The sequence below is a fragment of the Triturus cristatus genome, chromosome 12 (assembly GCF_964204655.1).
Source record: "Triturus cristatus chromosome 12, aTriCri1.1, whole genome shotgun sequence".
Classification (NCBI taxonomy): Eukaryota; Metazoa; Chordata; class Amphibia; order Caudata; family Salamandridae; genus Triturus; species Triturus cristatus.
The window spans coordinates 759,695,603-759,712,447 of NC_140595.1; the positions used below are offsets into that span (position 1 = coordinate 759,695,603).

Here is a 16,845-nt window from a genome sequence, read left to right on the forward strand (position 1 = left end):
CCTGTGGAGCATGGTTTAGTTTGATTAATTCCTTAGATTCAAATTCCGCAGTTTATCAAGACAACTGGGTATGGGGAAACCTGAACTTAGTTTTGCTTAAAGTCTGCTACCCTAACAAGGAGGGACTTCCCAAAAGAACAGGAACTGATCTAGAAAATGAAGTATATGGATTAGGTAATTTTACACTTAACCTCATGATCCTGAACGTTGAATCTGAAGCTACACCAATCTTGCCCGCCATGTCAGTATTCCCAGTAAAAGGGGAATTATGTATAAGAAAGAATGGTTCCATACACATGGGCCATAGTAAATGCACCACTGTAATAAAATTCAGTGATCAAGGCAAGTCTACATTTAGAGCTTCTCACCATTCCTACTTTATATGTGGCCAGACCGCATATATACGTCTACCTCTAGATTGGGATGGTACCTGTTACATAGCATTCCTTCTGCCACCTGTTTTCCTAGCTCCTCCTGATTATCACAGAAATACCCATTTAGTACACAATAGACAGCAGAGAGATCTCCCAATTGTCGATTACACTGAAACAGCATGGGAAAAATACACAGATTTCAATAAAGGTTTCTTTCCTTATATAGGTACAGTCACTAATAGTAAGTTGATACGTAGATTAACCAGAACCCTTGAAGCAGTAGTGAACGAAACTATTTCCGCCTTAGGCAATTTAACAGAAGAGCAGTCTGCTATGCGGATTGTTGTGCTTCAAAATCGTCTTGTCCTTGACGTCATCCTGGCCAATAGGGGCGGAGCTTGTAGGGTCATCGGATCAAGTTGCTGCATTTTCATACCAGAAAATTTGCCGTCAGTATATAAAGCCATAACCCGCCTTCATAAGATTGTAAGCCAGATACACCAGAGTCCAGGCACCTGGACTTGGTCCGGTTGGTTCTGGGGCGTGTTGTCAGCCTGGGGATGGAGAATCCTATCCTTCCTAGGTATTGGCTTTCTCATACTATTCAGTTGCTGCTTATGTCTACAATGTGGGCCAGCGATTTGTGGTCTGTGTGCCACCTCGTGTATCCCACATCCAAGTTTTCGCTCAAGATCCCGGAAGAAGAAAGAAGAACAAATGATGCTATATGAACAGATCGACGGATTGATGAAGATCGATATCTCCTGAGGGTCCGTAGGGGACAAGGAGGGAATGAGGAAATATGAATTTTGTGATCAGTTATGTCCCCTATCGTAGACCCCAACGGCTCCATGTGCATGCTATAAGTACATGTATGTTCCCTCCTGCTCCAGTTTTGAGGACGCAAATATATGTGCGTCCACCGTCAACATGTCCTCTTTCAGATCCGCCATGAATGGGTCAGATATTCCATTCCTAAGTATGAAAGGCCAACGACTTTATGTGGTTCACTTTCCACATTTTACAGATTCAGGCGAGTAGGCCCGAATTCTGTCATCAAGCCTTTTCCTGCCTTCTGCCTCTGAAAGCTCCAGTCTGAGCCTGCATCTGTATCCATGAACTTTGTCCTACTCCCTGCGCGGCTAACGGTGCCTGATCCAGCCAGTCGCCTGCCAAAAACTGTATTTCACCTTCAAGATTATCTCCTCCGCTCCTCATCCGATGCATTCCTGTCTAGTAGTTTAGGTAAACATTCCTCCAGCTACCGTGCAAAGGGCCAGGCCTCGCTGCCCTCATGCAAGTAATTCATAGCCCCGTTACCATGGAATATTCCTACCCCCTCGCATCTAGTGTAGACACTTAGACGCTTGTACACGCACTAACAGTCAGTATAGAATAGATTCTATCCTAGAGACCTCTCCTTTTGGATAACACAGTTCTTTAAACATAGGATATTAGATATGATTTGGGATTAGGTTGACATAACCCCAGACTTCTGTCTCCACATGTAGAGCTAAATGTCAAGTCTCCTTCACCCTCTAGTTGCACGTCAATCACACGTCATGCGGCTGCGCGCGCATCTTTGCCAAATATTTCTGCTGACATTGCAGGATTCTCTTATGGATCCACCCACTTGTGACATCATGTATGATGACGTTTATTAAATTACGCCCATAAGACCGCCTCTATTAGCTACGTATGCACCTTTTATCTATACTATCAGCTGTTACGCCTCTTGCATCTGTTTCACTGTAATGTATTTTCCATAAAACTGCTTATCTGTCAATAATGTATGCCCTTCCTTCCTGAACTTTCGTGGTGATGGAATAGAATGCCTACAATTCGAATTGTATTCCTTTGTACAGGAATAAAGCCTTTTAAAACCTCTAATACCACGGATTCTGCCTCTTATATTTACTGAGTTATTCTTAATAGACTTTACCGCATAGAAAAATAGTACCGGTAACGAAATATTTACCACACAGTGTTGAGGCCACTGGCCTTCAGGGCGCTGACCGAGACTGGATCATCTCTTTTTGAAAGATCGGTCCCAGGTGTTCAGGCTTTCTACCTTCCGCTCCCCTAAGGATAGGTTGACCTGTGGTGTCGCTCAGGGTTCTTCTCTGTCTCCCTCCATTTGAACCTATATATTCATCCCTTGGTGCATCCCATGAATCAAATGAAGCTCAAAGTGCATAATTATGCAGATGATTTGGAATTGATATTCAGTATAGATTACTCCCCACAATGCAAACTCTCTTTTCCAAAATACACTGTTATTTGTCCACGATCAGATGAATGAAGGGCAACTTAAAATTACTTCTAACAAGATGGAGATTGTCATTATCAGAAATAAATATGACCAGTGGAGCTCTACAGTTTGGCCTTTCACGATGGGTACTCCCACTATGCCCAAAAACTCAGATAAAACCCTCAGAGTAATGATCAATGTCAAATCGACTAAGAAACCTCAGCTGGGGCAGTAATCTTCTCCTGCTTCTTACAGCTCTGAAAAAACTAGAAAGATCATTAAATTCCTTTCCTTCGAGGCCCTTACTCAGGCTATCATCGCTTTGATCACCTCAAGGTTAGACTCTGCAAGTTCCCTCTACTTGGGCCTTCTTAAGTGTCTGACCTGAACCCAACTGGTTCAAAATCAGACAGCCAGATTACTGTACCAACAACCTGGGAATTGTCACATCACCCCCTGCTGAGGAAATTGCACTGGGCTGCCCTTAGAACAACGCTTCATTTTTAAGGCTGGCTGTCTCTTCAGACTGGTAGTCCTGGTTTTATCTCTGCTCACATACAGAAATACATCCCCTCTTTTAACCTGAGGTCTATGAACTTGAATCTTCCCACCATTCCAACTTTTAGGAAAAATACTTTTGGTGGTTCCAGATTCTCTGTACTTGCCTGCATCTGTTACGCCCTCACACCCAAAATCAGGTCTACCCCCTGATACTTTGTGTTTAGAAAGCAGTTAAAGACCTGGCTTTTCAGACAAGCATATGCGTAATGGTCAGTCGCATGCTAGGTTTCAGTAAACTTAGCGCCATGAAACCGTTTGGTGAATGTGCACTCTGGAAATATACATAACATAACATTACATAACAAAACATAACATAAGAATTCTAAGGTGCGACTCCCTTATTAATTTGACAATCTCCCACAAGTATGCAAGTTTATTGCCACTCAAAGTGTTGATGGGCACATTACTACTCGAAATATGGTAATAAACGTCCTCCAGGAGCAAGTTCTTTTACCATGGCAGAAAAGTTGTGCTGCCCCTAAACTAGTTGGGTGTGGCGTAAATGTTTATTCTGTGTGAAAAAATATATTCCACATAGGAAGCAAAATATAAAGAGCCCTTTTATAAATTGGGAAGAGGGTACTCTGTTGCGACGGTGTCGCGGTTCCCTACCCACCAATATAGTGATCTTTCCACAAATGTAATTGCAGGTAGACTTTAAGTTTGCCTATGGTGGAGACTCCTTTGTCTCCGCCATGGCCAAACCTCTCTGATCGCCCTGGGCATTAAGGGTTTTTGAGAAATAGCTACATGTCCACCCACCCAATTTGGATAGTCAGACATGTAGTCATTTTTTACTGTTCCTTACCTCCAGTTAACACCTGGTGGTGGGGAACAGTAAAATCGTTATAATGCTCCCCTCGCCAGGGAAGAAAAGACTTCCATGACGAAGGGAGCATTACATTTTTTTCTTTTCAAAAAAGAAATCCTGTTTTGTGATTTTCTTTTTGAAAAGAAAAAAAGAATACTGTTTGCTACAGGGCTGAGTCCTTTCAACGCAGCCCTGTAGCAGAGATAATTATTCATTGACAGGAACCACCATGAAGGCAGATCCTACCAATGCCTTAATAATTGATGACCTGCTTGGCGGTCATTTATATATGTGGTGGGTGGTCCATCAGTCATGGGGATGGAGTCATTCATTCTGTGCTCATGGCAGAATGGTAGGCCACCCACCATTATATAAATCGGGCCCAAAGTTTTAATGAGCAATAAACATATTCATGTGTGAATGAACACTTGTACATTTGCTCGTAAGTAAAGATCTATGCACGTAAAATTATTCATGGAAATCTGCTATTGTCTTCGAAAGGACTCATAGAATTCCCTGTGAAAACAGACTGGAAATGTACTCCAGCTGTTGGTGTCTGTCTACTGGATTTTATCAATGATGTAACCCCTTGGACATTCATTTTGTCATTTCTCTCTCCTACATTCAATCTGGCCGCTAAAGCTGAATGAAGAGACACCCAATGATGTCTATAATTTGAAAAACTCACAACAGTAGCAATATAGATGTTGATATTTCTGCAGTCTTCAGAGCCGAAATTGCTTACATAGGGTAGAAAAAGTATACATCTACAAGTTCTTCTGAATATTTTGTCCTTCATCTTGTCTCAAAGAGTCTTCAGTACACACCACATTGAACAGGAGACCTGTCTGCTGTAAGCCCATGTCTCTCAACCAACATTTGAAAATCATAGCCAACTATGAAACAATTCAGAATGTGATGGTCAGGTTGGCTGTCATGCAAGAAAACATATGCAGTTCAGATCGAAACTCAAATCACACCTCTTCTACCCATGTTGTCATCTCTACTTTGACTTCCTCCATGCATTGTTGTTCATAAGGCAGGTTTATCTATCTCCCTGTCTTTGCATAACATTCCAGTAACAATCTATGGGGCATATCATCAAGGGCTTTAAAAGCCAGAAAAGCGGAGATAAAACCAATACTCTATCAGCAAGAGGGTGCTAACATGCGTATTCGCATGTTAGCACCCTTTTAACCTACGCCTACCTTTGTATCTCTAATGAGATGCAAAGTGGGCGTTCCTGACATACACTACATGTCAGGAGAGCAATAACGCGTCTTTGCGCTATCAGCAAGGATGGCCTTGCATTTTAGCAGACATTAGTTTTTGGAGAAAACTGCTGTTTTCGCCAAAAACTAACGTCTAAAAGAAAAACACATGTTTTGTCTAGAAAGCCTTTGCCTGCCAGTTCAAGGGAGGCACTGAGAGTAAAAATTGGACCTTCAAACCCACTCTTCAGATCACTTCTTGGCCTGTGGAAGACTCAGAAGAAAGACTGTTCTGCTGCTCTGCTCCGAGACGGACTGCTAAGCTACCCTGCTGCTCTCTGTCCTGCTGCTCTACTGCCTAAGTAAAAAGGCCTGGACCTACACTTTGAACCCAGGACCACCACAGTGACTGCAAGGGCTAGTTGGCTGGCCTCCTGATCAGAGCCTCAGGGACAGAAAAGCCTCCAACCACCTTGAACCCTGCACTTGGACTATGGCTGAGTCTGAATCCCCCAAGTGGTGCCTGTTCAGTCCTGGCACTTTGGAAGTGAGGATAACGGTGTTATGTGAGCCCAGTTGTGGTCCCCATCAGAACTGATGCAAGGTGATGCACCTCAACACAGCCCTTGCAGCTTCTCATTGGAACTGACACAGCGTGATGCAACTTGATGCAGACCTCGCATTGCAGCCTTAGCAGCTCCTCAGAACCGCTGCTGCATGGTGCAATGCCCACATCAAGGACATATGGTACACACTCAGTGGGCCTAACCTTGTCCCTGTATCTGGTTGATGTTCTGTGACTGTTGGCCTGAACTTATGACTTTGTTGCAGTCTGGCAAGATCGGATAAGCATAGTTTGCACTTTGTGCTTTTAAGCACTATTTGTACCTAAATCTTCAATGTTGCTTATCTCCTGTTCAACTGATTGGATTTTGTTATTTTGGTAGCAAATATTTTATTAACATGTACTCTATTTTTAAAAATTGGTGAGGGATTTTTCTTGTCTTAAGTTTTCACTGTTTGTATGCAGCGTAAATACTTTATACATTGCCTTTAAGTTAAGCCTGACTGATTTTGTCTCAATCCACTGTTTGTCTAAGCACAGGTTAATTTGATGACTTTGGTTGCTACAGAAGGGCTCACATCCTTGCAACCAACAACCCAACATCTTACAGTGCGCATTCTAAAATTCCTCTCTGACCTCTTTCCACCCAGCAGTATATAAAAGGGAATGAATTACACCCAGATTGGCTGGGCATGTAGAGAAATAGATTTCTCCATGGAGAAAACATGTTCCCTTGTACAAGAGGCTCCATTGCTCCTGTGCAGAGTTCTCCATGCCTGCTGTTAAAAAAAAAAATTACAAAAAATACATTCAGATAGAAATGTAAATCCCTGCCTGTATTCTTGTAGTTTAAAAAAAATAATAATCTGGAGAGGGTTTCCTGAGCTTGAGATGATCAATGCATACTTATCAAACTAAACCTGGCAATCTCATGCAATAAAGGATGTGGATTGTGTATAAGATGAACATTATAGCAGTTTCTATGCAAAATCCTTAAATAATTATGAGATTTATATTTATTACAGATCAGTTATTTTTCAACAATTCCACTCCTCAGTGACCGCAGCCTGTTCCCATCCTTCTTCCGGACAATCCCTAGTGATGACTTTCAGTTCCGTGGGCTTGCCCAACTGTTGAAACACTTTGACTGGAACTGGGTTGGCCTTTTAGCAACAGACAGTGATTATGCCCAACATGGAGTTCAGGTATTGAAGACAGAGCTTATGAAGGCCAGAGCTTGTGTTGCCTTCTCTGAGAATGTTATTCTTACTCGACCAGACAGGAATGCGCCCCATATTGCCCAAGTGATCAGAAACTCAACGGCAAATGCAATAGCCATTGTTTCCCTTGATTCACACCTGATACCTCTGATCAATGAGCTGGTGGGACAGAACATTACTGGAAAGGTATTCATTGCCAGTGAAGCCTGGTCAACATCAGCACTTCTGTCTGTGAAGAAGTATGCAAAAATCCTCTCTGGCACAATCGGTTTTGCAATCCACAGTGGAGAAATGTCAGGCTTCAAAGAGCATCTCAACAGTGTTCATCCATTACATATCCCTAGTGACACGTTCATCAAGGAATTCTGGGAAGCAGCTTTTGGCTGTCAGTGGAAAGATTATGGAGCAATGCAAGGCTCATGGAACACCACCAATAATCTATGCACAGGGGAGGAGAAGCTGGAAAGTCTCTATGGCATTTACAATGATGTCACCAGTCCAAGAATCACATACAATGTCTACAGGGCAGTTTATGCCATTGCCCTGGCTTTGCAAGATCTCCAGTCCTGCAGGCATGGAAGGGGCCCCTTCCACCATGGAACCTGTGCCAGCATATCAAATTTTCAAAGTTGGCAAGTAAGATATGTTCTTTAAAGTCAATCCTTATTTGATAATTGTAGAAAAGTGTTGTGCCAAAGTAAAATTTATCAACAGTCAATAGTCATCTTACTGTTTTCTGTGTAATTTTCAGTTACACCCTTAACAGGAAGGGCACATGCCAAAGTCAACACTGTTGTACAATCCATTAAACTTCTAGCACATCCTGGTGCATTATATGTTTCTGTGAACTCAGTGATTATTTGCACAGAAAATGCTGTAAGCCTGCCTGAAAATAAATGAGAGATACACACTGGGCAGACCTAGCATTTGAGTAGAGTACAGACAATGGATTGGGACACCCAGAGTGAGCAAATGGTCAAGCAGAACATAAGGGACAAAGAAGACATGATTTGTTGGAAAAAGGCTTTGGAAAGGTTCTGATGGACTAGCAGACACTTGCATAGTGCACGAGTTTTAATGGTTCACATTTATTCTCAGATTTATAAAGATCTTTTTAACACAGACACAATGCGAAATCCAGGTTGGCATTCACAAAGCAACGCAAATGGCAATTTGTGCTGGTCAGTAACCAAAAGTAACACAATACAGCATAATGCACTGCCTTCTGTTACTTTGGGTCAAAGGGGCATTCCATGAGTGGTGCATGGATGTTCCTGTACAACTCATGCTTAGATATTATTGGCCTAGACTAATATTATATCATTTTAGATATCCTACAGTTCCATTGTGGCTTTCCTGATGAAGGCGTTTGGCCACAAAACGCACGGAGATGAAGATTCATCAACATCCTAAAGTCACATATTTCTGTCCTATAATGATCATGTTCTGACATTTTTTATATTTACGAGATGTATCTCTAACTATGTTATTTTTAGGCCTGGGCAGAGTTCACAGAGTTCAACTCTTTGGAACGCTGTGAAATGACAGATAAACTCTGCCGAGATCTATGGAGTTCCTCACCTGGTGGAGTATGTTAAGTTGCACTGAGTTAGTCCCGTGCTGTTAAATCAGCACAAATGGTGCTCCGTGTTACACAGGAAGGCTCTGCTGCATTCAGCCACTCCAGTAGACATTCTACTCGAGCGGCAGCTTCCTCAATGCGAGCGGCAGATTTCTCAAAGTGAGCGGTCGCGACCTGCTGCTTCCGCCCGCGTTGAGAAATCTCTCTGAGACAAGGTCTAGTGCATGATTTTTCTTTTGCAAGTGCTCGCCAACTTATCGTTGGTGAGCCACGCAAGGGAAAAAACTCTGGTCCACATCACTTGGCAGAGACAAAACTCTATAAAGTCCACCGGCGGAGCGGAATTCTTCACCCACCCTTGTTATTTGATTGTATTTAAATTCTAAATCACTGTCTACTAACAATGCTGTGTTGTATGCTAGAGTGACTGTATGGATAATTATGTGTTGTCTTGTCACTTGATGCAATATTTTAATGTATTCATTACTTTGTCTATCAAGGTGCTTTTACAATATAAGATAATCAGTTTATAATAAAAGACATAAAAAATAATTTCAGGTTTTTAGTCTGTTGATCCATATATATAATGAGTATTTATCCATAGCTGCTCAGAGAGTTTGTTTATACATTATGGATGTTCCTATGCAAATGTATTTCTACAAAGAATTGGCTTGTGCCAAAATTCTATGCCTCATTCAAATTTACAGAACTCAGAATAGGTGGAAAGTATCATACTTGGTAAACAATGCATTTTTGACGTATTCTTGTGTACTGAATGAGCTATTGCTACCAAGAATTCCATTACACTCATAATGAGACCAAATATGTACAAAAAGGGGTGAGGTACAAGTATGTGTGTTGACAAAAGGCTGCTTTGGACAATCCTATTTTGGTGTAAGGTTATTTTACCCTGTCTCAAAATCACTGTACTCAGCCTCTTCACCCTTCTGCAGTTCCTGGAACATTCCAATGACCTGTCAATCACCCAAGCTACTTTACTCTTTAAATGACCTATCATTTCTTCTTACCTTAGATTTGTGGTTCTCTGGCAAACCTACTCAGTCACTCAACCATGTCTCTACTGTCCAACTTTATCCATCAATAAAAGATTATTGCAAAAAATAAAAATCGTACCCAACATTTTAACAAACATCCTTTCCCATAATTCTAGCAGCGGGAAAAGGGAGGCAGAGTTTCTCTCCAAAGGAAACCGCAGGAGCATATGGAAAAGGGCAAACAATATGTTTTTAAGTAAATTGAAAGCTGCTTCAGGCCTGAGGTAGATTTTAACTCACAAACAACATCAATCCCAAGAATTACAAATTACAAAAAATCCCAGAACTTCAAACTAATACATGATAAATAATATTCCTCCACTTCCCCAAAAAGTTAGGATTATGGGCCAGAGCCAATGGGACACAATGAGACCTATGGTGAAGAGAAATAACCTATGTGTCCCTCTCAAGCTCGATATATATACTTGTCTGGGCATATGAATGCAGTCACCTGTAGGTAGTCATAGTTAGGAACTTATTTCCATAGTAAAAGCGGTTTTGACTTGCCTATATGTTTTGCGCCTTTTGATGAATCTTCACAAAATCCTCCAAAAAAGTGCCCCTAGTGATTCCTGTTGTGCATGGAAAGGTTTGGGGTGATCCGTGAAGTGGGGGCTGAGAAAAAGAGGGGGGTCAAAAAAAGTGCATTTAACATGTTAATTCCCATAGATTCTTTAGGCATGACTGCTGCCCGAGCCGGACTTACACCAAATTTGACAGAAAGCTAGCTTTTGGTCTGTAAATAGTGCTTTTTGTTATTTGGTGTAATTCCATTCAGTAGTTTGCAAGATATTAACCCCGTCGCTGCGGCGGGAATTCCGCCGCAGCGCTGGGGGGTGTGGGGGGGGCAGCGCGGTGGCGCTGTGCTCATGACGGAGCCACTCCGTCATGAGCCACGGTTGAGCTGTGCTCATGACGGAACCACTCCGTCATGAGCCCAGTTGCATTGTCCCTCCGCACAGGCGGGGAAACAGCGCCGCGTGGGCGGAGCGGCCGCCAACAGTTGCGGCATGACGGAACCGCTCCGTCATAAGCACACGGCAACCGTGTCTCATGACGGAGTGGTTCCGTCATGAGCGGGGAAGGGGTTAAGGAAAATTCAAATTTACATATCTATGATGGCGGCTGATTCATGATGAATTTGCGATGAGTTGCAAATGCATTTGCCAACAGGAATGTTGTGATTGTCTGGGCACAACCGGAGCACAGAGTTGTGGCCACCATTTAGCCAGAACTTGTGACTTCACCCCAGTTCAGTGTGTCCAAATAACCACGAGTGGTGCTTTGTGCTTTTGGCACCATTTTCACCTAAAACTTTAAAAGTTCATGACTCCAGTACTACTTCTTGGATTTTTGTCGTGTTGGTGTCATATTTTATTAAAATTTAAAAGTACAGTCTATTGTCTTTCTACAGGTTAGGGAATTAACAAACTGCAAATTCTTTGCTATATTCAAACAAGATGGTTCCTACCATGTTCTTAGGTATCCTAAAAATTTTGATCCATTGGAGTTGGCACAGAATACTAAGTAAGTCTCAGCATCCAATTAAATAAAATTGAATTGTCAAAGCTCTTGGCTATTGCTATCTTGCGACATAAAAATTAATTTGTTATAACAATTGACTTTGGCGTTTGAAGATTAAATGGCAAGTATTATTTGATGAACATTGATATTATCTGATCTCTGATGTATATAATTGTTTGCACTGTTTTGTCTCTCTCGCACCATCTATTATGTGATTGGTGAAATCAACACAGATTTTGTGTGTGTATGTGTGTGCATTTACAGTTAAATATTATTTGTAATGCATCGGTTCAGATAAATCTCTTTACATAATTTCTCTTTCTCTCAGTGTCTGAGAATGCGTGCTTACAATTGACCATACTGACTGATTCTTACCTGAAGGACTATTTAGATTTCAGCCAAATTGTTTCCCTGAAATATCTCTATTGTGTATTTGTACATGTGTATTTGTACATGAAATGTAAGTATAGCCTGTGCTAAATTACTCATCGTCTATTTCTAAAAGATGATTGCCTATCATAATAGTACTAATGAGATATTGTCTTCACTTCACCTTTCCCAGCTTCTCCACTATATCAAGAACTTACACTTTCAGAATAAAGATGAAAGGCAAACTATTTTTGATGCTTCTGGCAACTCCTTACCCCAGTATGACATTGTACAATGGCAAATTGTAGAAGATGGTACAATGCAGCACAGGCTGGTGGGGCATTATAAATACAAAGCCCTATCAGGGGAGAGCCTCTATGTTAACACCAGTGTGCTAAAGTGGACAGGAAATACTGAGGTAAGAAACGCAATCATATATTCTTTCCACATAAACCATTGCATTGGAGAGAAGCCAAATAACTTGGTCTTTACTCTTTATCTTTCTTCAATAAGACCTTCAATGGACTTTGTTTTCAGTTTCGCCCCCAAGAATGCCAGAATCACTCAATCCTTCCTTGATATTTTCTTAACATCCTAGTTCTACAATGTATACTGATATACATTTGTACAGATTATGCTTTCTTCCTGGACTTAGGTCCTGCACAGAATGGGCTAATACATACACCACCTACAGGACGAGGATGATGGAAGTATTCCATGACCTTTTACCTTTGTTGTCATAGGTTCCAATTTCTGTGTGCAGTTCCAGCTGTCCACTTGGATTCAGGAAGGCTGCCAAGCAAGGAGCACCCACATGTTGCTTCCAGTGTGTTGTATGCCCAGTCGGGGAGATTTCTAACCAAACTGGTAAATCAAAGAGTAGCCTTACAACTTACCTAAAAAGCAACATACATAAAAAACATAATGTAGACAAATAGAACATTAAACTTATAATTTTGTCAATTTATTTTTATTCAGATTCAACGGAATGCTCAAGATGCCCTTCTGATCAATGGCCTAATGTCAGACAGGATCACTGCATGCTGATGTCCATTGAGTTCCTTGCTTATGAAGAAACTCTAGGAGCCATCTTGGGCATAAGTAGCATTTTACTATCACTTCTCCCTGTTGCCATTCTAGGACTTTTCCTCTATTACGGAGACACTCCAATTGTCAGAGCCAACAACCGCGGCCTCAGCTACCTCCTACTCCTGTCTCTTTCACTGACCTTTCTTTCTGCATTGGCTTTCATTGGCTATCCCACTCAAGAGAAATGCCTCATCCGCCAGGTGGCCTTCGGAATCACATTTACTCTCTGTGTCTCCTGCATCTTGGCCAAAACCTTAATGGTGGTGATCGCCTTCAGGGCCACCAAACCTAATAGTGACTTAAAGAAATGGATTGGACCTCATTTTTCATATGTGCTTATTGTTCTTTGTACATTTTGTCAGGTACTGCTTTGCGTGTCATGGCTAATTTTCTCTCCTCCTTTTTCTGAATACAATACTAGCACACAGCCTGGAAAATTAATTATTGAATGTAATGAGGGCTCCTCCCTTGCTTTCTGGTGCATGTTGGGTTATCTTGGGCTTCTAGCCTTTGTCAGTTTCATAGTTGCATTTTTGGCCAGAAAACTGCCGGACAGCTTCAATGAGGCTCAATTCATCACTTTCAGCATGCTCGCCTTCCTCTGTGTTTGGCTTTCTTTCATTCCAGCCTATCTCAGCACAAGAGGAAAGTACACTGTAGCACTGGAGAGTTTTGCCATCTTGATTTCTAGTTCTGCATTGGTTGCTTGCTTATTCCTACCAAAGAGTTACTTGATCTTAGTGAAGTCAGAGAGAAATACAAAGCTCTATCTGATGGGAAGGGGTTTAAGGTGATGCAAAATATTTTGATAAAGGACCTACTCTACGTTTGTATTATTGTACAGCTTGGATAGGTTACCAACTGTAGCATTTTCACTTTTCACATTTTTACAGTTTTACATCCATCTCGTCTAATACCATTCATATTACCAACAACTAAGTAAAGTATACTATGCTCATAAGCTGCTAAACTCCATTTGGTTATCATCAATAACTTACAATAAAAAAACACGTTGTAAAATACCTCATAAGCTTCCTATATTGGACAATATCTGACAAGCTACCCTTCTAACTATACTAAAAGATTAATGTTGTCCCTTCATAGTCATATACAGCAGTACTGTAAGTTACTTTGTAGCTAGATTCCATTTTTATAAGTATTTATAATACCTAGGGTATTTTACTATAGAAGGCACGTTATTTTGGTTCTTTTGTTCCCATATATGCAATTGCTTCAGATTTAGGTGCTACATATTATTCTTACACATGCTTAACATATCTAATAACTATGCACAGCATCACATTCTGGAAACAGGTGGCCATCTAAACAAAGGGACAAACATGTCCATTTTGCCACTGGGAGACTACGTCCTGTATCATACAAAAAAGTGATGAATGGAATGCTTGAATTAGTCTCAGCCACTGGTAATTACCTGGGGCAGCATCCCAATCCCCTTTAGTGTGTTGCCTAAGTGGGACGGGTATGCCCAGATGTGGGTACCATGTACACTGTATCTCTGGAACCAAGCGGTACCTGGCTGATGAGCCCATAACTAGGGTGAAACCACTTATGGTTTGCTTGTGTGTCGATTCAGGAAGGATCTGGCCTGGAAGTGTGGACCGGACTGTTCCCATGATGAGCAGGGTCAATACTGATTTGCATATGGCTGGGTCTAATCTGAAGTGGCATGGTGAGCAGAAGAACGATGGGTTGGAATGCTACCCTGAATGACTGCCAGTGGTTAGACAATTTCCCATCACCTTTTGTATGATTCATATGCCCTGAAAGCACCCAGGGCAGATTGGAACCATACTCCATTAGCAAAAGTGCTTTCTGCAAGACAAGCATGTGCTAACACAAAGAATTAGCAAGAGGTGTGCTACTGTGAGTGAAAAATGCAAAGATGGAACAATAGCTTTCCTGCTGTTCCAAATTTCTGTGCAGGAAGCCCCTGATCAATGTGGGCCCATGATTGCCTCAATAACAGTTAGATGTGGCCACAAGCCTATTAAATTGTCATTGAAAATAGGCACCAATGTCTATTCCCTTTCAGGACATTATATTTTAGTAGATATTATTCTCTTATTATCTAATAGTGTATATAATCATATTCAATAATGACTCAATGACAGAATATCGGGCACACAAATTTCGTGACACAGAAATATTGTGTCAAATATATAATTCGTATAAAGCTAAGTAAAAAACATATTGAAAAAAATATAGTTTACACTAATAAAAAGATTTTTCATAAATACAGTTTAAAATTGTAAACTTAAATATTTTAAACATAACTATAATATAATGAATATTCCATAAAATTAGGTGGCATATAATAATAAAAATAAATATATAGGTACTTAAATATAGACACATTAAAACATATATGTGTGTATGTTTATATATACATATCTATAAAAAACAATTTTTATTATATATATATGAGATTATGTTAAGATTTTTTGTGCTTCTTTAATAAACTAATATATAAAGCTAAACATACATATATTTAAACATATATAAATAAATACATTATTTAAAAAATGTTTTATTAAGTTCAAATTTACAATTTTGTGTTATGATACTCATGGGTCTGGTGCCTTAGTGGACTAATATGCCCACTGTAGAGATCTATGGTCACCCTTATGGTCACAGGTTCAAATCTCGGTGGCTCCACTCATCCTTTCATCCTTCTGAGTTCAATAAAATGAGTACCATTGAGTTGGGTAACAATAAACATCAGTTTATATACCAAGGTACCCTTGGGTGCATGTACGGTTTACAAATACACGTGTTCTGTTAATTGATCAAAACATTAAAATTCCACAAAATACTTTCACAAACATAACAACACACAATTAAAATATATTAAAAATAACACAATTAACATATTACGTAATATATACAATAATTTTGAATACAAAATTTATATTTGAATAACTCTGACCCCATTCCCAAGCAAACACAACATACATATGATTAATGCATGATTTACATTATTAATTGATTACATTTTTTATTTAAAATTATTAATTAACTGAAAATTGATTATTACTCAATTAACTTCCCACCCTATACCCCTATAAACTAAACAACCAGCACCTAAAACATAATATACAAAAATAATTATTTCAAAATTGACATCACTAATTATCAATTCGCAAATTATTAATAAACAATTAATTAATAATTAGTTAATCATTTCTTAATTAACTTCTCACAGTTTACCCCAACAAATAAAATTACATACACCTAAATAATCACTTACAAAGTATAATTATTACACAATTTACATAATTAATTATCAATTAAATATAATTCAAATATTTATTAATGAATTATACTTAATTAGCTTCCCACCCTGTACCCCTGCAAACCTCACAGCCCGCTACAACACTATAAATTACTATCAACAATTAAATTAAAATTTATAAACAACTTAAAATTAAAAACTGTAATTTAAAATTATTAACAACAATTTTACAAACAATATATACCATATCTAATTAAAATATGAACTAAAACACATACAAATAATTAACAACATATATTTGTTACAACTTTTTTATTGCAAATGATATTAAAAAAACTGATATTCTTATAAACAATATTACTTGTCTATAAATCGATATTTATGTCCACAATATTTCTGCAGCACAATATTAACATGTCATGATATTAAAAACTCAATATTTCTGTGGATTACTATTAATGATCCGATATTATGTCCAAATGCCGTAATAATATGTATGTAATTAGATATTAAGCTTTATAACATGTCACTAAGTGCAATTGCATGAAACATATGTTTCTCACTCTACCAACCTTAATGGAGGTATTTTCTTTGGGTTATGGGGCAATCAGTGCCTACTGGGTACTATTCATGGTGGATACTATTACCTACTATTTATACCAAGGCCATGAGCGCTCGTCTTCCAACTGGATAACCAAGTTATTTCTTCGTGTCATGTGCCTGGCCAGCGGCAACGGGCCTCGAAGTTAAGGTTTTCCCTAGGATGTGCAAGTAGGTTAGAAATGCTAATACAGCTTCAACCTGTAAATAAAACACTATACATTTCAATTACAGTCAAAAGCTGTTTAGAAAAAGAAAGGTAAGTTAGTAAGAATGAAAACTGAAACATTAAAAGACGGTTTTATCACATACATGGGTGCAGACACAGCCCTATAATAGGCTTTGCGTGTTATGTGCCAGAAGAACAACTTACATGGGAG

The 16,845-nt window shown here is 39.6% G+C and overlaps 1 protein-coding gene across 1 annotated transcript in view; it reads left to right on the plus strand.

Moving 5' to 3' along the window:
- LOC146782733 (extracellular calcium-sensing receptor-like) overlaps positions 1–13,406 on the plus strand; it is a 32,691-nt gene extending 19,285 nt beyond the window's left edge. Inside the window, exons 3-6 of the mRNA XM_085637215.1 lie at positions 6,799–7,629; positions 11,717–11,941; positions 12,267–12,390; positions 12,502–13,406. Of these exons, the coding sequence (XP_085493341.1) occupies positions 6,799–7,629; positions 11,717–11,941; positions 12,267–12,390; positions 12,502–13,406 (2,085 nt within the window). The remainder of the gene's footprint in view (positions 1–6,798; positions 7,630–11,716; positions 11,942–12,266; positions 12,391–12,501) is intronic.
- The last annotated feature ends 3,439 nt before the right edge of the window (positions 13,407–16,845 follow it).